This window comes from Falco rusticolus, chromosome 4, assembly GCF_015220075.1.
Source record: "Falco rusticolus isolate bFalRus1 chromosome 4, bFalRus1.pri, whole genome shotgun sequence".
NCBI classification, from domain to species: domain Eukaryota; kingdom Metazoa; phylum Chordata; class Aves; order Falconiformes; family Falconidae; genus Falco; species Falco rusticolus.
Window position 1 is genome coordinate 11,532,273 of NC_051190.1, and position 23,275 is coordinate 11,555,547.

The 23,275-nt window shown below is 50.1% G+C and overlaps 1 protein-coding gene across 9 annotated transcripts in view; it reads left to right on the forward strand.

Annotated features, from left to right (window-relative positions):
• Window positions 1-8,495, forward strand: part of CHCHD6 (coiled-coil-helix-coiled-coil-helix domain containing 6) — a 116,388-nt gene extending 107,893 nt beyond the window's left edge. For 8 of the 9 annotated variants that reach the window (XM_037387024.1, XM_037387015.1, XM_037387021.1 and 5 more), the window contains one exon: window positions 7,941-8,495. In XM_037387024.1, the coding sequence (XP_037242921.1) occupies window positions 7,941-7,964 (24 nt within the window). In that variant the 3' untranslated portion in view covers window positions 7,965-8,495. Of the gene's footprint in view, window positions 1-289; window positions 357-7,940 lie in introns of all 9 variants that reach the window. The other variant, XM_037387018.1, reaches the window with a different exon arrangement.
• Window positions 8,496-23,275: the final 14,780 nt, after the last annotated feature.

The following is a 23,275-nucleotide window of genomic DNA, read 5'->3' on the forward strand; positions in this document are numbered from 1 at the left end:
CAGATCTGTATTTTGCCATCCTGCTGCCTTTATCTAATTTGTTTTCTTGCGTACGTTACTGACATCCAGTGAAGTGTAATTTGTTTGAGAAGTGGCACTTATAACAAGGATCCTGCTAGTAATCCCTGCATTGAATCCCTATACACACAATGTTCCAGGAATAATTAAAATCACAAACTTCAATCTTGAGGGATGCACAAGGGAAACCTATCCTGAAATGAGGCTTGGCATATCTGACTTTTCTACTTCCAGTGCTTTTTAACAGTAGGATTTGCTATTTTTGTTCCAGGTCTGAAGCAGATTGAAGTAGAAGTCTGACATCCTGAATTTACACATCCTAACAACACTGTTCATCAGTCAGTATTCTTACTGTATCTTTTCTCTATCCCTTCTCTCTATTAATTTTCCTCAATAGTCTGCAGGGATCATTTGCCAGCCTGATTCAAATTCCTGCACTTTCCTGGCGTCTTGTTTTATAACATCTCGCATCATGTACTTTCCATCTCTGTAATCCATTTAATCGAAAATACTGGAATGGCTTTGCAGGTATTTATTGCATTTCTTTCTTTCCTTGTCTTAGGAGGTAACAGGTCATTTATACAACCTAATCCAAAGTCTCTTGGCTTCTGGGATTATTTTTTTCCTTTTATTTTCCCACTGATTATGCTGGGGGCTGGTAGCAAGAGCAGGAATGACGGTGTGGAGAAGTTGCTTTTATGTGTGTGTGCTGTTTCGTAATGTTGTGCTCAGAGCACAGCTTGGCAGTTCAGCAGTGAAACCCCTGCAGCCGACATCCCCCAGCAATAACATTACTGTTGCCTGTCCTTCGTTTTTGGAAGCGTTGGTCTTAGGGTTTGAAATAATGAAATACTGTTGCATCAGTAAGTGGTTTTCCATTCCTTTTGGCTCTGGAAACGGATATTCACAGCTGGGTGAAGTTCATTTTAATCCTCGCAAAACCAGAGCTGGATTTGTACAAGTTGTCGTTGTTCCGCTTTAGAAACACTCTGTGCCTTCTGGATCCCTTTATCCCTCCCAGGGGCTAATCCACGAGCTTTGCAAAACGCTCGGGGTAACTCCGGAGTTGCGGGGATGGAGGGGCAGCTGGCGTTATCTCCTTTTCCTCCTGCAGTGCCTTCTCTCCCTTGTTCTAGAAAGGCACGGGAGTGTTTGTAGTGTATACTTTCTGATGTGTATAGATAGTGGGATGTAATTATCTTCCCCGGAGGTAGAGTCATTATGCTGGCTGTAAAGAGAGAGGGTCACAGTCCTAATGGGAAATGATTTTAAAGCAATCTTGACCAAGTCTAGTGGAGCCATTTCAGACCACTTAAAACTCAGCCAGTCCTTCACGGCACTTGTGATACGTCCACTTTATGCGGTGAGAGGCAATGGGACTAACACTTGTCGAGGGATAAAGAAAACCTGTGATAAACTGCAGCGTCGGCTTTGGGCGAGCGTTGTATGCTGCCACAGGGGAAAGGTGCCGGCAGAGCCCCAGCCTTGATTGTTATTGTTCTTGATACTGATTTGGAAAAACGCAAGGCACTTGCAGAAGCAATAAGCCAGTAGTCATGAAATCTGCCACCTTGGGCTTCCTGTGCTACAAAAGCTGCCCCTCTGCCCCCAGGCCTGATTCCTGCAGAGGCAAGAGGATTGTTCCAGTTTCCCAAGCAGGTGGCTGGGCAGATCGTGGCACGGTCCCCAAGTCAGAGCCAATTGCTGGTGGATGCACTAGTGGTTCAGGCTTCGAATGTGCATTGACTTACAAGGGTAATTTGGTCAGAGGTTGCTTAATAGCAAATACTACTTCGTGTTAAAAGACGTCACGGGAAGACAGACTGCAGCGTGCTTTGGCACGTGGTGGAGTTGTGGTCAGCAGCAAGGTGAGGAGAAAGACGTTGGCAGAGCTGATGGAAGGTGGCAGTCAGCAGTTGTGGGTCATATTGAGGGGCACTGGCAGGTCTGCTGGGACCAGCCCAGGACTAAAAAGCAGACACCTCTTCACATAAGCATTTTGCTGTATTTCAGTCCTTTACAGAAGCACAATAGCCAGGGCTGTGCAGGTTAGCAAAGCTCTAAGCTAGTACTCAGGAGAGCAAGAATAACTAGTAGTGAAATGCTCCATGTCTAATTTTCATCCTTTGAGCTCCTCTGCAATGTTATTGGAAAACAAAAATTGTTTAAATAATGGAACAGACCCGATGAAATTGTGCAGTGATGCAGAAGGGGTGAGGAAGGGTTATTTCCTTTCTTTCCATTACTTTGCTCTTCCTGCCTTGCCTCCCAAACGTGGGTGGAATCTGCGTGTTAGGCACTAGCAACATCAGCCTGGCCTGGTGGCTTTTCTTAATGGTAAGGATGCGATTAAATGCAATTAACATTGATTGAACAAAAACTGCCCTCAGTTTGAATGCCAATTAATTAACAGCCATCCTTTCAGCAGTGGCCCTTTGTAGAGCGGTGTTTGTTCCTCCTGGCCCCAGTATTTTCTAGTACATGTCCAAAATCAAAAGCACTGTGTATGTTCCCTACTGTGATGTCTGGGGCTACCGGCTCAGCGGGGAGATGCAGCCCCCCGGCTGGGATGATTTTTGTGTGCAGTCTAGTAAAAGCAGAGCTGCTCAGTCAGTGGCAAAACATTTCCTGTTAAGCAAGGCTAAAGACGGGAGCTCTCTGCGAGTTAGAACAATGATCAGAACAGTTGTCTGGAGGAAATCAATGTTATAATGCATGAACAAACAGGTGAGACTCAGAACAGCTAGAGATTAGTTGTGCTAGTAAATAACTTCATATTTGGGTGATGCGGAGCAATGGGGAGGTGTCGAGGCAGAGCAAAAGCGAACAGCGTGTTGGCTCTTGTGAGTCAAAGGAGAGTGAGGAGGGGGGAGAGGAAACCAGAAAGACTGTTTCTGTTCCTTGCACGCTGTTGGTGGGGTATGTAGACCAGTGGACTTCCACGTGAAAGCACTTTCTGGGGTGTTCTGACAATGCGTCTGGTGAGCTTTTTGAAAGGCGTCTTTTCTGCTGTCAAGCCAGCTTTGAAGACACCATCTGGGGAAGTAGCCAAGAAGTCATTGGGTGAACTTCTCTGCTTTGCAGAGCTATTAACACCAGTACAGAGAAAAGGGAAAACAAAACTCTCTTCATAGCTTTTTGAATTAATGTTTTTTGTTGCTGCCAGGCATACTCCTGCCCCTCCTTATTCCAAACCCAAGGACAGCAACTGTTGGACTCCTGAAGGATGAGAGAGACAGAGAGCCTTTTCTGTGCAATAACTATATGGCACAGAAGTGCTGTGATCCATTAGTCAGCACAGCTGCTCCACAAAATAGCCAATACCCTGAATGTAACAGAACAAATTGCACATAACCAAAAAATACCTACAGCATACATCAAACCAAAGTGACTCAAATGTCCCTTGCAGCGCTTTGGGGTGCTAATAGCCCTGCAACAAATGCCTTATCCAGTGGAGAGGCCTTGAACACCCATCTTAGGACAGGTCGGGATTTTTGTATTTCGTTAGTGCCTCTTTCCAGACTAACTGAGATGAAAAAGTTGTGTGGTCACGTTAGTGAAGTCTGCTGTGTGCCAACAGGTGTTCTGGTTTTGAGAGCTGCCTGCACACAGTAGGGAACTAGGAACTATGGAGATTAATTTCTCCTTTGTCACTGACACTCCAAATGCACAGAGTCATTTATTATGGGGATCTGCCTTCTGATTTCTTCGTAGCTACACAGTGCCCATATGTGTAAGCGCCATGGTGCGACTGCTTAAAGGAATATTAGAACAAAGCACTCGCTGGAGGAAGCTTGCAGCGTTTACCCTGTGAGACTAAAGGCTGGTTAAATAAATATGTCTTAGCACAGCTGAGGCTTGGCAAACAGTGTCTCTGGCAAACACTGAGGGAGGAAGTTCTTTGGGGTCTGGGCTTTCAAGGAGGGAGATTCCTCCACTGGCTGTGAGCCTCCGGCGAGGCCGAGAGCCGAGGTGCAGAGCTAGCCAGTGACTGTGGGAGGCGGAGAGGATGCTGCAGACTCACCAGGCAGCCCTGAGCGCCTATGCTGGGATGCAGACCAACGAGGAACAGGAGGAGGACAAGAGCAGCGCATTGAAAAATCTTGCTGAGACTTGCTTGTCCTGACGCTGGTACCAAGGCCTACGCGCTCTGTTACAGGAGAAGGACCATGCTGGGTGCTGCCTGGACTCCCTTCTCAGCAGGGATGAGATTTGTGGAGCCAGATCTACTTGCAGAGCTTGACGCTTACTCCTCACTCAATGGGAAGCAGAACTGGAAAGCTACTGACTTCTCCACGGGTGCTGCAGAGTGGTGGGCTGTGTCAGCTGAGCAGCCAGCCAATTTTGACTGCTCTTAGTTCCCAGGCGGGGTCTCGTGCTGGTGGAAGAGCATGGGTTAGTGGCTCAAGGTTCTGCTTGCCAGGAGAGGTGTGGAGGAGAGCCCTGCGTGCCCTTTGGCTGGATTTGCTGCCAGGACTGAACAGATTGCCGTTCCTATTTGTGCTGCAGCGCAGCTGTGAGGAATCGCCTTTGTACGGACACTGTATTCATACGTAGAGGTGCTGGGCTGGAGCTCATCAGGACTGGAACCTGGTGTCTACCTGACATTGCATTGGCAGTGGCATTAAAAATAACCTACTCACCCTGTGCACGAAGGGTACCGTCCCTTCTCTTTGGAGTATGTGGTACTCTCTCCAAGGCTTCTTGCTTCCCGAGTTGTTCTTCTGCTAAGACTTCAGCAGAGACCAGCTAACGCCAACTGTGGGGCAGTTATTTTACGATGAGGCACTGAACTTCTTTAGGCTGAGCCTCACCTCAATTAATTGGGAATATCCTGTCATGTGGGAGCACCTTGTGATTGCAAGGTGCCTGGACCTGTTGCATATGCAACTTGTCTGGTATATATGCAACGTTACAAGCATGTTGGAGAGGTAAGGCTTCTCCTTCCCTGTCCTGGCTCCTTTTGCTCAAGGTAAGTGTTGTAGCAACCTGGTAGCATCTTGCAGGGAGGATTGCAGGTTGGAAGGAAATAAAGGGGTGTCAAATCTGTATCGGCATGTTGCGGTGCTAGGGGCAAGTAAAACGCTGGTGTAAACGGTTAGCTTAGCCCAGAGTGGGCTTAGTCTTAGAGGTGTGGTGTCCTTCCGTGCTCTTACACAGCATGTGAGGTGTGAAATGGATGCAACTGTGCTTTTAAGTAGTTAGCCACAGGTTTATAAACTGATGGCCTAGGAACAATGAAAACAATTACATGCGTACGCTAACAACCATAGACTTATATGATGGGCTAACAGACCACAAGGCCTACAGAGCTTCCACTGTGCAGCGTGCAGCTGCTGTGTGATGCTCTGCGGTAGCTGGCAGAGGAGACCTCTGGCCTCCAGCACCGTTAGCTGTTAACCATGCCTGTGCTGCACGGCAGGCATGTCCTGCAGAGGGTCCAGAGGAGCGCACGCTCACAGCCAGCCAGAGTCCATACTCTGGTTTCACTTTCTTCATGAATTGAACCTTAGCAATATTAGAGGTTTGAGGGTGGTAGTGGTCTACGCTGGCGTGGCAAATGCTGTGAGATCTGGGCTGGCACCTGAGCAAGACAGTCTGAAACAGCTGGGAATGCCACCTCTCTGTGCAGGCTGTTGTGTAGTGGGAGCCCTTCAGTTCCCCCAAAATGCCAACCCTGTAACCTTCATGAGCACTCTGTGCCCCTGATGAGGGAGGGTACGTTAATCAGCTGCTCCACCCAGCACGGGCTGGTCTTAGATGTAACTGTATCAGGCCACTACTGGGAGCAGTGTGGGCTGATTGACAGTGTCATTACCTGCATCCTTTGTCCACAGAAGCTTCCCTTGGTGAGAGCTGTGCAGCAGGAAATCGGTGTGTGGCCTGCTGGCAGCCCACCAGTTCTGGGTCCAGCGCTCACTGTGCAAAAGATTTTGAGAAAGTTTAGTCATCCAGAATGAGATGGAACCTGATGGTTTTGCACAAGGAATGTTCACGAGCCTCCAGCTCAGTGCATCTCCTGGTATGTGAGTAGGTTAGGCTGGAAGGAATTGATTGAGGTTAAGTGCTGGCTGTTTGCGTTTTCTCCTGAAATAAGTAAAAATATGTAGTTATGATGTTGAACGTGAAATGGTGTGACTATGATATTCTTTAAAATTACTTTAAAGGAAAAGGTTTTACTATCTTCCACAAGGGTTAACTGCAGAGTGGCCACATCAGTGGCTTTTTCACAAAGTGTAGTGTTCCTCGACACTTCACTGAAGTGTTACAGTGTGAATACAGCAAATTATTGCAAAATTGATTGTGAGCTGTTGCTGCTTCACTCATTGTAATTTGTGTGAGTGCTATTGGAGTTTTTAAAACGTATTGCTCTGCAAAACTTTTAAGTCACTAATGATGGGAAAAATTACCTGAGAAATTAGTCAGTCGAATAATATTGATGGTTCATTTGCCAGATTTCTGTATAAGCTTTGTCTAAATAATTTGGCAAACAATTTTCTTTTTCTTCTTGAGTCCTTTGAAGCTTTTCCAGTTCACTGTTGTGTAGAGATGGGGCCCTCTTTGGAGATGTATGGTCAATGTAGACTGAAAATGCTGACCTTGCAGGTGCTGGGCAGCAAATACCAGCCTGCTATGCAGAAGTAGCCCAGATCTACTAGTTAGTTACATCCTCACCTTCTGACGGATATTGCCAAGTGTGCTACCGTCGATACTTTGTGGCGGTCTCCTTTCTGATTCACGTTTGAAGAAGCACAGCTCCTTTCCTAAGAAAGGCTAGCGTCTAGAGAGTAGAACTGAGCACTAGTAAAACGGGTAGTGGGACCACGTGCAGCTAACTATTCACTTGTCTTTCTGTAGTTGGCTTTAGCAGGGTCCTCTAAACATGGGTAAGGACTGTCTGCTCTGCAAAATGGAACTGCACCTATCCAGACTGTGAGAGAAACGTAGCATGTTGATGGGCTCACCCTATGCAATTCTGCTGGTCATGTAGCCACACCAGCAGTTCACTAATATAAAGATGCCACTGCTGATGCCTGAGAGCTGATTACCTAGGGTTTGAATTGTAGGTCCAACATTAATACCCCAGATCCTCAGAGGGAGGGGCGGTGTTATAGCTGGTGCCAACTGTGTTCTCATCCACTGCTGATGGCGTTGTTGGTTTGATTTCATAGGAATGGTAAGATAAAAATGGGAAGAGAGCATAGCAGGCTCTGCATTCTCCATCCTAAAAGGGTCGAAAGCCTCCTGTTTTTTCTACCCATCAGAAGTCCACAACTCTTGTGCAGAACCCTGCAGGATCTGAGAATGTATCACTTGGGAAACAGGAGATTGCTGTGAGGACAAAGCAGGCGTGATTTTGCTTTGAATTTTAGGAGGGTTTGGATCTTAACAGGATAAAGGCTGTCAAACATATCAGGAGTTAGGGCAGTCTCCAAGTCCCTCCCTTTCTTCCTCTTCCCTCTCTAGTGCTTGCTCTTATGTTGATCCTGTTCCAGGATGAGAGAGTGGTGTGTGCATGTTTGATGGCAGCTAATCAAAGTGCTCCCATGTCCTGCTGAGGCTGGGACTTAGCGTGGAACTACACTTACTCCTGCCACCCAGCTGCTCTGAGGCTTACCTGAGACCATGGCCTTTCTCTCCTGCTGTAGCCCATTGGGTTTATGAACCCCGATCACTTGCAACTGACCATGTATTCTCATTCATAGATTCAGTCTCACCTTTGGTATCATGGCCTGCTGTCTTCCTTCTGCAGTCCTTTGTCCTCTTGAGTGTCTTGTGTTTTACAGCAGGTGAAACCTGATGATTTTTCTGTGGGATTTTCACCCTGCCACTTTGCTCCTTCATTTCTGAGGGAAACAGTCCCGTGTAAACAGCTGCGTAACTAACTTGCTGCCTTTTCATTTCTTTCCTTTCTCCTCTAGGAGCTGTTAGTAAACTCTGGATAAACATCAGCCACCAAAAAGCAGAGGACAGGGACCACAGACGCCCTTGGAAGCCCCAGCATCCTTCTGGATAGACACTGACCAAAACTGGTGCCTTTGGCCCTTCGCGGTCCAAGACAGTGACGTGATTCCTCTTCTAATTGCCTGCATGTATCAGTCTCAGTGGATGTTCCTGGAGTTGGAAGGGAGGGTCCTGGGAGAGGGGGATGCTGTCATTTCTTTTTTTATTGTATTACAATGTAAAGAACCAGATTGACCCCAGGTGCTTCCGGCACAGCTTGTGGCTTGGAGGCTAACCCAACACGAGCCTGGCTCACCCTGTGCTAGCTTTGGTTTCACCAATCCACATCTGAGTCTCAAGAGCTGTTATCTTTGTCCGTTTGCTCTGGAGAAAGGGGGTCCAAAGTATTTGGAAGTAACCCTGACTAGCTTGTTAGGATTAACTGTTCCTAGCGTGCTCCCATTGGTTACACCAGCAGGCGTGTTTCTTCCCTTCCAGGGTTCCCTCCTAAACAATAAAGTGTTTAACGGTCACTGTGTGCTGTGAGATACTTTCAGTCCCGTGAGGTTGCACATTGCTGTTTTCTGCCTACTATCCATGCCAACAAAAACTCCAAACAAGTGTGAGGAATAGAAATATTTCAAGTCACAGTTTATTAATCACAGAACTTGTTCGTTTTGGTCTTGAGCTGAATGACTTTGGCTTATTTGAAAGTATTTGGAAGAGTGCAAAGTCCTGGCTGAAAGGAACTGGTATGGGTGAATCATACTGAAAAAAACCTCTGCTGAACACAGAGCCCGAGTTATCTTTCTTTGCCCCAACTCTTGTATGTGGTTCCTGCATTGTCTGCCATAAGCCACCATCCCTTTCAGCCTTGTTCTGTGTTTTGAGCCCTCTCCTTGCAGAGCCGAGGGACAGCGGGAGCTGTGTGCCTCTGGCATTTTGTCCTTGCAGAGGTAGGTGCAGCAAATTTGCAGATTTTACAAAGACCTGTTAGCAAACCAGGGGAGCAGGTCTGGTTTGGTAACTTGATTCCCTGTCTCTGGCTAAAGCTTCTTCTGGCAGCATTTGCTGCTCGTGTCCTCTCTGACTGTACCTGACAGTTTCTGAAGAATGTGAACATGGATTTTTGGAGGTTATGTCAGAGTTTAATGTAATGTTTATGAAAATGGATGAGGAGGGCTGAGAATTGTTTTCTGTGTTATATTCTGCTTCACCTCTTTTTTTCTTTAGGTGGCAACTTAGTGCTTTACATCTTCATTAAAGCAACAAAATGCCTTTCCTTCTTGTGGAGGGCTGATGCCAGAACCCTCTTCCTCTTCAGAAGTGATGTTTGCTTACCAATGGCTCATCTCTGTTAGTCTCAGATCTTCCAAAAATTCCAGCTTTTTATCACCCTGCAGGTCAGACTTGCTGTCCCCCAGGGAGGAAAGGCAAGTTTTCCAAACCAAAGTAGGACACCTGGTGCCCTCAGATCTGTTTGTACCGGTGCTGGGTTGGCTTTTGCTGCTGCTGCCATACCAGCCTTTGGATCTGCTGGGGATAGCCAGGTTCCACAGAGCCACGAAACTTCTGACCTCTGAATGCAGAAATTTGGAGCACCAAGGTCTGTCTTTTAGGTTTAAAATCTAAACACTAGATTTTAAATTGTTGTTGGTCTGAAGAGAAAAGTACCTACTTTATCTCTTCCTCATTTTCCTCTTGCCCCTATCCAGTGTTGCCTTGGCATGAGTAATTTGCATGTCATTACTTCAGCTGCCCTAAATTGGGGGGGACTATGGTGCCAGGGCTGATTACTTGGCGGCACTGGACAATTTTCTCTGTTAGGCGACTGTAATACATTTCCATGTTCTTTTATAATGAGCTTTATTTACCAAATTGGCAATTCCTCTGTTGAGAAATAACTGATTACAGCATTCAGGGAGTTGCTGTCATCTCAAGATATGCAGGTGTCTGTGGAACATAAACAGATGTGATCATTCAGACAGTGAACTCAATTGATAGAGAGTAGGGGGAAAAAAATCAGCCATAAAATCATAAATGTAACATCTCCAGCTAATGTTGGCCAGGTGCTTTGCGGCTGTTTTGCAGCCGGACAAGGACAAAGTGGCACTCTAATGCCATCCAGTACCTCCAGATAAGGGACTGCTTGATTATTAGCTGAAAATACACCCCTGGCATGTCATTGCACTTCGGTACTGGCTTGCCTAACTCCCAGTCTCTGGTAGTCTCTGAAGACAGATGTTAGGTCATTGTGTAGCCTTCAAGTGGGAAATGCCTCTGTCCTGTCACGTTGGGCTTGATTTTAGCTTACTCTGAGATGAATGTCTATCAACTTCTTGATGATCTCGTCCATGGGGATTGTGGTCCCACCTGGCTTTTGGGCAGTCCCTTTCCTTTGGTGTTTCCTGGTACGTGGGAGCAGTTTCGTTGCCGCTGTTGCCCTAATCATCAGCTCAGATATCTGAGCCTGGGGACAAATACAATGAGCAGAGATGTCAGTAGGAAATTGCTGAAGAGGAAGTTCAGTTTGTGGAGTCTCAGTGGCTATCTGGTTATAAAATGTACAGGTAACAGCTTCTCAAGTGTTTTCTCTTCCCCTCCCCCCCATCTTTCCTGCTCCTATACTACTGAGGCCCTTGCAAAGAAGGAAGAAGGCCTGCATCTTCTCTTAGACTCCCTCTCCTTATGTTTCTCCTTGACTGCTTGTTGGGTATTCGGAGCATGATTTTTTTTTTTTTTTTTTTTATGCAAGATTGTGACAGCAGGTGTCAGTTACGCTCCAAAGTGGAACATAAGAGATCGTTATTCTTGGAGCCTGGTGTCCAGTGTTGAATACATGTCCTTATCGCACAGCTACTGTCACAGTTGGCATTAATGTGCAACTAGGACAGTAGGATAAACAAGGTCTGAATCTATTGTAGAAGCCGAATTGGAGGCAGTTTCCTCCAAAGGCAAGGTTGAGGTAGGGTAGGGGCAGCCAGCCATGCTGCTGTCTGTGCTGCATAAAAAGGAGCTCTTTTGCATCCAGGAGTAGCTGGGACCTGTTTCACCTACTTAAACCAAACCTGCCCAGTGCCAGATGCAGTTCAAGTGCAGTGCTCCATTCAGCTGAACAGTTGCATGTCCGTTTTGCCTGCCCAGTTATTGCAGTTCTGTGTGCAAATTGGGTAATTGTGTGTACAAATGCATCTGGTAATTCAGATGCAATGTGCACAGTTGTGGTAATTTCATGTGGAAATACAGGCTTACAGAGTGCCTGCTTTATGAGTACGAGTTGTTTTAAAACTGGCCAGATGAATGGAAGGAACAACCTTTTTATTCATGCATAATTTCTTAGTGTTGCAGGAAGGAAAACGAACATAACCAACCAAGTTAGAGAAGATACAGATAGAACTGATAGAAATTTTCCAATAGGCTTCAATAGCTTTTTAAATGAAACAGTCAACAAGCCTTTTGAGATTCCAGTGTGCAAGAACATCTCAAGCTCTCTAAGCACCAAATTTGTGATCTTGCATAAAAACACAAGCCATTGCCTCCTGTTGTTAATATTTCACACTTGGCTTTGCAAGATGTTTTATCTAATATCCTCTCTGCATTCAGGCTTTTACCAACTCTGCCTTGTCCAGAACGGGAGAGGCTGGAAGAGGAAGGCAATTGCCAAGCGTGTCTGTAATCTATGTAGGAGGGTTTTGTGTAGCTGTAGGGGGAGAGGAGTAAGTCTCATTTCCTATTTTATAGTCTGCTGAATCCTGTGATCTCATGCTGTGTGCTCCTTTTCCAAGCAGAATTTTTCAATTTGTCTTTCAAGTTGTTGTTATTATTTATTTCCAAACTGGTTAAAAGTGTGTGTGTTTAGCTTGTCGATAAACTGTTTATGTCTGATTCCCTAAAACGCTTCATTGCCAGTCCTGTATGTGTCTCGGGCCCACGTCCTTCTCTTCGCCTGGTGACTTAGTCTTTTGGGGTTAGAAGCAGTATAGGCATGAGGACTCTCCACTTGTTCCCACTCCCTCTAAGAGCTGCTGTAACCAGGTGCACCTGGATAAAATACAGCCTACAACTGCAACAGCAGGTTTTGCCGCCACCCCAGGGAGCTGTTGCACCCAGCACTGTAGTTATCAGACTTTTTTCAGAACACCCTGGGAGCCTGAAAGGGCTGCTCACAGTCCTGCGGGGCTGTAGCCGCACACCTGCTCCCTTTCACGTTTTTGTGTCTCTTTTATCCTTGGAGAAGGATGGATGTGATATTCCTGAACTGACTTGCCTGCCCTCCTTATGTGTCAGCCTTATAGCTCTGCTCTTGGTATGTGTCTTGGTTTCTCATCGTTTCCCCGGTTCTCCTGGGCTGATGCCTTGGGAGAGTGAAGGCTGACACAGACTGAAGCGATTAGCCTGGGCCAGTAGTCGTCACGCTGAGGTTGTTCGGGGCAAGTAGTGACGCCTCTCCATCTCCTGCTCTGCTGTGTAATTATGCTGGCAGAGTGGTAGTTGCACAGCCTGGGGCAAAGCCAGAGGGAGCAAATGGAGCAGCCATTGCTAGCAGGAGGGCTCAGTGTCAAAAGTGTATCTTGAATTTAATAACACATGTGCACTTTTCAGGCTTTTTAAAGAGGTTAGCACATGGCAGAGAACTTCCCTTTGTTGTCTTCCTAGGGAGAGCAGCAAACAAACGCTTGTTTCCAAGTTGAAGATGAAATCAGCTGCTCCCTCGGGGGTAGTAGCAAACTGCTCCTGAAGCAGGTTTCCAGTTGGGAATGACCTAAAGTAGTCGCTCTTCCTGCTTGCACTCAGTGGAGCAGCTTGTGCTTGGTCCAGCCTTGTTGTGTGTGCGATGCACTATGAGATGTCAGTAGCGCCTCTGCCTGGTTCCTGCTGCCCAGCATTGTGTTCTGTGGGAGCGGTTGCATGGAAGACTTCTAGGCAGTATAGAAAGTTCTAGGCAGTATAGAAAGAGGGACGGTAGGGACGTGGAGTCTCACTTTGATTTGTACTTTGCGTCTTCCTTTGTTTTCAGATAGTTTTTTTTAGAAAGAAACATCATTTCTGATATCTTTGGAGCATGTTTGCTAATTAGCCTGAGCCCAAACAAAGCCCTTTGGCTCATGTGGCTGTTTTTGAAGAGTTAGGATCTGCTCACCTTCTTATGGATCCCTTAAAGCTTTAATTTCAAAATCCTTTCTGAATACTGAGTTAATACTGGGTTGGCAGTGGGGTAAGTTGTCTTCATTCCCAGCTACTACCAACCACGGCAAACTGGTGCATGCAGTTCGTATTTTCTTTATCATAGAAGATAATTCTACTTCCTTCTCTACAGAATTTTAAAAGAGTAATGTTACCATCACCGTTTAAGATCAGGAAAGATTATTTGGTCACCCAGACTGCAAAGTAGGAAATAACTTGAGGGCAAGGAGCAGTTATAGGAAGGCTCGTTCAGCCTTGCCATGGTCAGTAGCTCTCTGAGCATCATGCTGGAAACTCAGGGTCCTCCTGGGTTCTCTGCATTTACCAGTTTTTTCTGTAATACAAGGGGGCTTGTTTTACTCGAGTTGCACCTGCTCTGAGTCAGCTGCTGTCTTTCGAGAGCTGAGTGCTGGGAGTCTCTTAGCCTGTTGCTCTCACGGGGATGGATGCAGTGCCTGGCTGCTGTATGGCAGTGGGAGATGGACCTGGTGAGTACATTTGAACTGCTTTTCCCCGATCCAGTGAGATCCTCCTGCAGCTATTGCTAACTGTGTGTGCTTGTCCTTGGTCAGTACTCGCCTGGGTTGTGGGGTGTTAAGGCTGAAAGTGCTCCGTGCCCACGTACGCACACCCTGGCCGTGCTGCCGTGTGTGCCACCGTGCCTGAGTGGCTCTGCTTGTGTCTCTGGGTGGGCATCTGTAGAGGAATGAAGGCAGTGTGTTGATTAGCATTGATAATCTGCAGCTGTGGCCGTGCCTCGAAGGCGGTGGGTTGATTGACATGGATGATGTGCAGCTGTAGCTCGTTCCACTAAGTAGTTAAATAGCCCTGAGGAGTGTGGGAGAGAGGGTTGGGTGGAGGGGGAGTAGTGTGGTCTGACCTCTGGAGGAAGGAGTTACAGCACAGACAGTAGAATCTGATCGATGGTAAAAGCCTTGCTGCAGCCTACTGGTTTGTGCTGCAACAGTTGGTGCCCTGTGTGAGGCCAACTGAGTTGGACTCTGACTACAACAACTGGCGCCCAGTGTAGCCGAGACAAGTGGGAGAACCTGCGACCCATAACAGACATCGTGAGACGTGAGCCGTTGACAACTAATCGATATGGGTGTATCACAATATTTGGTGTCCGTCTTAACTCAAATTGCAACTGGCATCTCCTCCTTGAGCGTGGGGCAGAGCTACTTGAATCTTCCAGCGTCACTGGTCGCCGAACAGGCAGACTGAAGGCTGCTGTTCCCACGATCCATCCCAGATGCAAGAAGGCTCATTTTGACCTAGTTGCATCCTTAACCTGGATACGTCGGCTGAAGCGTGCAAATGGGTAACTGAAACCTTACAGGCAAGGAGAATATCACCAGCTTTCAGCCTCTGACCGCTTGGCTGTCCAAGGGGTTGCTTTCTTGCACGGGCGGGACAGGAGGTTCTCTCTAGTGGAGTTGGAATGGGTCTATCTGGCAATTTTTTTTTCATTATGGTTTTAGATCAGTTTTGTATTATTTAGTCCTTGAACTGCCTGAGCTAATTTCTCTAATGGGCACCAGCTGAGGGACCTGAGGGACACTCACTCAGAAGGAAGGAGAAGGGTGTTATTTTTTCCTTCCTACGACCTCTTGAACATCCCTCTGTATCCATTTTCTCAGTGACTGGAGTCCATCATCATAGTGAGTTTGATTTTTATTTTCTATGAATGGGGAGTGCCACTGTAAGTCAGGATTAGCTAAACATAACATTAAAAATAAAGCATGGCTATTAATTTAATGGGTTCCTTGTTACAACCGTCATAAAACAAGTAAACAGGAACTCTGCCAGTGCTGCTGTGCATTCCCCCTCCGAGCGGCTGAACCAAGGGAGAGATTTGAATTTTTGCCATTTGATAAAGCTGTGTGTGAGCATGGCTTTTAATTCTTTACTTCTTCTTCAGTAGCCTTTCAACTGCTGAAGGAAGTCTGGCTGGTGACTGTAATGAAGCTTCGTGGCTCTTAATGAGATGGAGGGGAAATGCCAGTTCAGGATTTAGCTTAAATCATATCAGCCAAAATAAAAACTTACAAAAGGCAGAGAAATTGCTCTTTATGGGCTGCTTCGGTGAAGCAGCCTTCATAGTCCCTTTAATCTTTATTTACTTGGGGGTTTTTTGCAAGCCTTTGTGTTGGGGCTTTCTCCCCTCTACTCCTTACCTTCCAGCGTGCCGTTGCCAACTAACGATGACGTCCTTGGACTGCAATTTGTTGGATTAAATGAATCGGCGCTGTGCATCTGTGATGGCCACGTAGGCTGAGCCTGGCCTCCCCGTGCTCTGCAGGTGTCCAGAGCCACCTTTTGCCCTGAGGTTTGTGCCTGCTCCCAGGCACGGCTCTGGGACTGCATCTTGGGGCTCTGTGGTGGGAAGACAGGGTTGTCCAAACAGGGTATAAGCTGAGACCAGCAGACTCATCTGTGTGCTAGGCTTGTTCCAAACTTAAATCAGGTGCTTGTGCAGTGCTGCAGGATCTTTTAACTTAAAGAGGTTACAAAAAGAGAAAATGCTCATCCAGTTATCTCAAGACCACATTCTAATTATTTTATATAGTGCCTTCTGGTACCCTGAAGTATATATTCCCAGCCTGGAGGGCGGTTTAGAAAATGGAAGAGCCATTGTAATATATTTAATACGCTTCATGGCTGCTTTCCCGAACATCCTAATGAAAGCCAGCTGTGAAACCTTAGTGCCAGCTGTCGGTTCCACCCAGCCACTGGTTGGCCTGACCTCCCCAGCGCCAGGAAAAATGAACCGTGCTATCTGAAGGAAAGGGTCGCAATTTAGTCTGTGGCCAAACAGATAAAGAAGAGAAATCATGCTTCAGGGTTTAAGCTGATTATCTTCTTGGAAGCACCCTCAGAGAGCAAGCTCTGGTTCTTCAGCTCTTCAAAGAACAAAGCAGATGTCCTCTTCGGAGGCTGTAGGTGTCCTGCATCGCTTGTTGCTAATACCAAACTCGGGTAGTTTTATTTGAGGATCTTTTCAGCCGATGGATGGGGTTAGATCTATGTAGGTTATAGGAATCCAGTGTCAAGGTGACAGTATACGTGTGTGGCATCAGGAGAAAGGGCTACGTTTGCTGCTTCTTTGTGACTGATGGGCAGATGTTTCAAAGTGTGGTTCTTCTGCTGGGTAAAAATCTCCATTCAACAGTGCAAGGAACTGCACGGAAAAATGAGACCCATGTGTTCGCCACAATTCTAAGGCAATCTATATCATCCTGACCACGAACTTGGTCAGTACCAACCACTGCTTACCTCGTGGGATTGCTTGAGGGGGGGTCCAAACTCAGACAGCTCTCTGGGAAAACAAAGCACACCCGTTAACAGGGAGGTTTTAGTAAGTTGTACTCGAGAGAATTGTGTTCCAGATCGCTTTCCAGTCACCCCTGGGACTGGAAGTTGATGCTCTAACACTGCTACAGACCTTGCAGCACTTCTGAGCAAGTAGTTGACAACATAATCACAGCTGTTCTCAGGAGAGCAGAATTCTGCCATTCTCAGCCTGGGAGAAAGCTAGATTTTAACGAGGAGTACAAGGTAAAAGGTTCTGAAACTCGGAAGCATGTAGCATCCATTGAAAATACGGATGGTGGAGCAAAAAGTATGAGACATGGCTCAGCCTTGCTGCTGCTCACAGTACCCACGGGGTCCCTCTGTGAGCGAGGCTCCCCGGGCAGAGCTCTTGGCTCCCCTTGCTTCGTCTGGCCCAAAGTGGTTATTTCCATCCCGCCTTAGATTTTAGGTTAAGTAATTTATAAACCGGTCTGTAATATTTCCTCTTGTTGTTCCACATATCTTCCCCAAAACCCTTTGCAGGTTTTCAAGTTACATCAAAGCTCTACCTGAAGAGGAGCACCTTTCATTTCACCGATTCTGTACATCCAAAAATGCTGTGCCTGGCCCGGGGCTGTCTCGCCCATACGGAACCGTGGGGGCTGAGTGCTCGGTTTGCGGGAGCCAAGGGGAAAGGAAGCTCATGGAAAAGGAGTGGTTGAAAATGTACCTTTGACTGTTAACTTGGGGAAAACTAACAGCCTTGGTTCTGGTTTCCTAAGGGTCCTCCAAGTCCTGAATGTTTGGGTTAGTGAGTAATGGCAGGTGAGTCTCAAAGCTGTGCAATAAATTCATGGACTTTTCCATGCTCGTGGCTCTGTGTGCAGCGAATTAAGTAGTGTGGTGGTGCCAGTAGTCTAAACTTCTTAGCTGCAAAGTCACCGGTGCTTTTGTAGCCCCTTACAATGGAGATATTCCTTACCCCAGGAGTGAGGCATGGACTTGTGGAGAAAGCTCAGGCAGGTTCTGCCCTCCCTAAAGCTTTCTGCAGGGCACTGACTACGAGGACATCTGGGCAAACTGAAAAGCAAACCGATCCTGTTGTCTCTGCCTCGTTTTTCCTCCTGACAAGTAATTGAGGGGTTGCACTTTATTAATGCCCGTAACTTTCTAGTTTGAGCTGTTAGTATACAGTTTGATATTTATATTTATTTATTTGTAACAAGCAGACTTTGTACTGTCTGGATTAATCCTCAAGCTAATCTGATGCTGAGCTATTATTGTGACAATTGAGTATACAATTTGACATTCATGCTGTACCTTGTGTAGCTAATTTATGTAACTCAATTTATAAATTACATAAATTGGTTACATAATTTACCACATACCTTGTACACTTCACAGTAATATTCCCAGCTTGCAATTTAAACAATCCTTATACTGAGAATAATTTACACTGAAGACTCTTGAATAATTTTGCAATCTATTCCTGGACAGATAAGGAGCTGTGTTTGTTAAACGCTTGCTGGTGTTGGTTTTAACTTATTAATCACCCTGTCCCGGTTCCTGGGTAATCCGTAGCCTGGGTGTACGTCCTCCTGGGCGATGCCATGCTGGCAGGGCCAGACCTGTGCGGAGGTCTGGGTCTTTGGCTTGTGCCTTTCAGAAGCCTCCTGACTGGGAATGATGAATCTCTCCCTCTGTCATCCAGTGGAAGCCGGGCTTCAGCGCAGCTGATCCTGCCAGGAAAGCCATCTCTGCTGCCTGTGGCCTCGTCCAGGAGTGCGTACCCCGGCTTCTCCATCGCCCACCCAAGCACACATGTGATGGGTGGTGGCATGATCACGGTGAGGGAGGGTTAGGGGGAGAGGAGGGAGCTTTGCACCTGGGAGAGCTTGTGGTACAGGGGTAGAGGACATCTCCGTGGATGGTGACCCAAGGAATTTGTGTGATGGGCCCTTGGGAAATGTCTGCTTCACCTGTCTGGGGGTTAGAGGGAAGCAGGTCCTGCTCCTAACCTCGTGGCACCGAGGTGCTGCAAGGATGTAGTGAAAGGCACAGTGAAACCCGCCGCGCTGCCTGTTTGCAGCCACCCCGTGCAGGCAGCGCCTCGGCCCCGAAGCTCCGCGCCTTCCCCCGGGGAGCTGCTCCCTGCGAGCAGCCCCAGCACCGAGGCCCGGAGGAGGAGGGTACCGCTGCTCATCGCCTCTCGTTCGAGGGGCCTGTGGGGCATTGACTGGCCCGTGTCCATCGCCTCTGGTCACTGGTGGCATGTGAGTTGCCATAAATGTTTATTGTGGGGCTTGCAGGTGTAAGCCTTGCTGTCCAGCAGTGCCTGTAGCCCGGAGGGAGCACCGTGCTGCTTCTTACAGCTGGGCACGATGTTGGCCTGCTGCGAAGGCTGCCAGAGCTCCCGCTCTCCAGGTCTGGCTTTGTCCCCTTCCCCTGCTATGGATTCCATGCTGTGGCTCCTGCACAGGTGGCAGTGAAGCAGAGGGGTGCCAGGGCAAGGAGCATGAGGCAGCAAGGACTCAGCAGGCAGGCACTTGTGTTAGCATAGGCATCGCCTTTCCTCTCCTTGTCCTGTCACTTTTCATCCCGCTATCGCTGCCTGGCTCCCCCGCTTTCCCCGGGAGGGAACAGTAGTGACAAAGACCATTAATTCAGCATCCAGCTGCTCCAAAACCCCATCCTACCCCCAAGCTGTCGCCTCGTGACTGAAGCCTCTGAGCGCTGCAGATACCAAACCTGCAAACGACATTTGGGAGCGTGGGGATGGAGGTCATCTCGCAGCCTTGCCAGCCACTGTGGCCACCAGCCACCTCCTTGCTGATGCCCAACACTCTCCCTTTCTTCATGGCGCTGCTGGGAGGGATGTTCCCTCCTCTCTCCCTTTGAGCCTCCTGGCATCTGAGGGACTCTTCCCAGCTCTGCCTTTGGTCCTCCCAACCTACCTACCCATTAGGACCGACAAATGAGCTATTATACACGCACAGTCCCAGCACGTGAGCGAGTCAGACCCACGCACCCTGAACCTGCGTGGGCAGACCCTGACCTGGCCAGCTTTCATAATTATCTCCTGCAAGGCAAAACAATTAGGAGTCTTTGCTCTCCTCTCCCTCCCTTCCCCCTTCCTCTTCATTGTTCTTGGCAAAAAAAGGTTAATTAAACTCAGAAAATATCCCTTTTCTCCCCCCTCCTAAGCATGAGACTGTTAATTTTCTCTTTATATTTGTATTTAATTAATTCCTGCAAAGGCTCAGACTATATTTTTTGGGTATAATTTCTTCCTTTGTCTCTCTCTCTCATTGTTAATCCTTGCATATTCAGTTTTTCCCCTCCCTTTTCCCCTAGATTTGAAATTCTATTACCATTTCAGAAGGCTGGCGTTTGAAGGGAAAATTGAATACCCGTCCAGCCTTGATAAGAAGGGACATTTGGTACTAACGGTAATTTGTGAAGCAGATTTTCCCCCCACCCCATGGTCAATCACCCCCCCCCCCCCTTGCTCTTCATGCTCATGGAGAAGGATGCGCGTGTGCCACAGGGATGTGGGGGAGGATGCCACGGCTCTGCCTGCAGCTTTTGCAGCCCCTCCATCCCTGGATTGCTGCGTCAGGGCCACGATGCCTCGGCAGCCGTGCGCGGGGTTGGGGTGACACGGTGACAGGCTGTGCTTGACACCTCCCATGTGCCTTCACACCGCCCGGCAGTAGACCCTGCACCCTCGCTTTGCTCTTTTTGCGCAGAGGCGATGCCCGGCTGTGTCGGCCCCGTGTTTTAGGGGGGGCCCGGCTGTGCTCCCGCGGGTCCCCCCTCCTCCCCGCAGCCCCACCAGCAGCCGCCCTGGTGCAGAATCTGTCCGGCTGGGTCACGCACCTGCAGCGGGGTGTCTGGGGTTGGGGCGTAGGGTCCTGCAGCTCCTCCGCTCAGGGCACGCCCGCCCTGTCCCCCTGCCCGCCCTGTCCCCCTGCCCGCCCTGTCCCCCTGCCCGCCCTGTCCCCCTGCCCCGGTGCAGGTGCGGGGCTGCTGGGGTCCCGGCACCTGCTCCCGGTGGAAGAACAGCTCTGGGGGGTTGTGCCGGGTTCCCCCCCGCCCTGCCCCGCCCCGGGCTGGCTGTCACCTCCCTGTCCCTTCACCGGCGCGAGGCCCCTCCCCCCCCCCCCCCCATCGTGCTGCCGAGGGGTGCGGGGCACCCACCCCTGCACGCGGGGCCGGGATCCCTCCTGGCAGGCGGCACAAGGTGGCACTGTCGCTCCGCGCTGCCACCGCCGCTGCTCCGCGGCCGCCGCTCGGCTCGGGGCCGGGGGGGGCGGGGGGAGCCGGGCAGAGCCCCGGGCCCCGCTCCCGGCGCAGCTTCGCGCTCGCCCCCCGCCGCGGCGCATCCCCTGAGCGGCCCCGACACCCCGGGTGCTGCCCCCCCGTGCGGGAGGGGTAAAGCCCGGCTGTGCCCAGTGCGGGACCGGGGCTGAGGACTGTCCGACTCGTGTCACCTGTGACCCGCAGGGGACGCGAATCCCGCTTGGCTCCGGGCTCCTGCGGCACCGGGCCGAGGGGCAGGGGCTGGCCGGCGCTGCTGGCTGGGGGTACCTGGGCTCCGAGCGACCACCCCCTGCCCGGGGACAGGCTGGGGGCTGCACCCTCTCCGGCGGGACAGGGCCATGGCCGTGGCATCGCTGCCCGGTGCCACCACCCACCCGGCCACCGGCGTCTCTGCCACCCCGGACAGCCCCGCAGCAGCGCTGGGTGTTACAGTCCCGCTCCAGCACCCACCCGGGCTGGGTGGAGGGTCCTGAGCCCCGGCAGGGTGGGAGCACCCTGCGCCCGTGGGTGCCAGGGATGAAAGAGGAGCCCCAGGGATGACCCCTTGCCCTGGCACAGCCGTGGCCCTGAAGCGGAACTGGTGGGACATGATGGGGAGCTGATGCAGGATGCGAGGGCCCAGAGAAACTTTTTAGGTCCAAGGATGGCAGCCCAGGGGCGGCGGGCAAGGGGGGACTGCCGGAGCTGCAGAGCCCCCGGGGAGCAGCACGCTCCCACCTCCCTCGCTGCTGTGTAAATCATGACGGCTTGGACTGAGCTGAAGTGAAATATTCCCTGTTTCCTTGCCCAAATCTGTAGTTTCCTTCTGGCTCCGAGGCTCTGGGCCATATTGCACATTTGAATTTAAAAGCAGACTTGTGCTTGGGCTTGTTATTTATTTATTTATTCTAGAATTATTATCTTCTTTAAAATCAAGGTCCTTTTTTTTGCTTCGGGTGCGATGCTTCCTCCTGGAGGAGTGGCTGGTGGACCTGGGTGCAGAGGGCAGGAGGCAGAGGTTGGTCTCCGGTCCTGGGGGGTGTCCTGGTGGGCCTTTGGAGCTGAGGAGAGGGTGGTGGAGGGGAGAGCCTGGGAGCCCGCTGCTGGCTCCTGGCCCTGAAAAGGGAGGTGCAGAGTTAAGGCGATAGCTGGGGGTGCTGATGGGCACCCCGCTTCCCCTCCCTGCTGTAGGATTTGCCATCTGCTGTGTGAGAAACGGCATTTGCTCGCTTCAGGGATGTCATACTGGGGATGACACGTCCCTGTGCAGCACTGCTGGGCTGCCCTGGCTGGGCTGTGCTCTGCCCTCGTCCAGTAAGCCTCATGTCCCCAAGGGCTGGGGTGCAGCAGTGCTGGTCTGGGCTCTGGAGGTGGTCCTGTGGTTTGGCATGTCTTTGGTTTTATCTTCTCCCCTGGAAAGCCACGAAGTCGGTGGCTGGGACTGTGGCAGGGGATGCCCGAGTCCCAGCAGTTGCCCCATTGCGAGGGCTCTCAGGCACCCACTGGGAGCTGAGCGGGGCAGTCGGGGACCAGCCTCACCCTTGCTTTGGGGATGGGAGCAGCGCTGCAGGAGCATCTTTGGGGCGGGATGCTGGTGGGAGAGGTGGGAAGAAAGGATGGGGAGACGCAGGAGGAAACAAGGGCAATGGTGAAGAGAAGGATGGGGCAGGAGTAGGATAGGGGAAGGGGGCGTTGCACAGAGAAGGGAGCACAGGGGAGGGAGGAATACAATCAGAGGAGTGCGGGAGAGGGCAGCGGTGCTGGAGGAGTGAGCGCGGCTCAGCAGCAGCCCTGTGCTGCACGCGCAGCTGGCCTGTCTCCCCGTTAGGCTGCAAACAAGGATTGATTGCCCGATGTGGGTTCCTGCCGTTCCCTCTGGTACGGTCCCCGGAGGCTCCGCGGGTAACTTATGGCCGCGTCGGTGCAGGTGGCTGCTCGCAGGTTGGCAGCTTCGCCACTGGGCACCTGTGCCTGCACTGAGGCACTAAATAAGCCCAATGGCTCCGCTTCCCATCCCAGCCAGGGTACCCCAGCCAAGCTGCAGGTAAAAGGGCAGCGGGGTGGAATCCTCCCACCCAGAACCCAGCCTCAGTGCCACAAATCACTGGCCCACCCCTGCGGGCACTGGGGTCCCCAGGCCAGGGGAGCAGATGGCTGCAGCCAGCTCATGGCGTTCTTGTCACAGCAGGCAACGGGGTCCCTTAAATACCAATACCGCAATTAAATGGGACTCACCGATCACTGTGAAGTCGTGCTACCTGGCTGCACACGGGGCGAGCAGAGGCAGCCGGTGCCTTGCCCGGCGGAGGCTGGCAGCACTGCTGGCGCTCGCTCCGTGCCCTGGGAGATGCGTGGAGACATATGCTTCCCCAGTCTGCTCGAGCCTTGGTGCATTTCAGCCATTCCCTGCAAATGGCCTCAGAGGGTTTAGTTGTGGAAGGAGGTGCCGGGGACACCGAGGCGACGAGATGTTGGCTGCCCTACAGCCCCCATTGTGCTGCAATGGAAAAGGCTGGAAGAGGCAGGGAGAAGT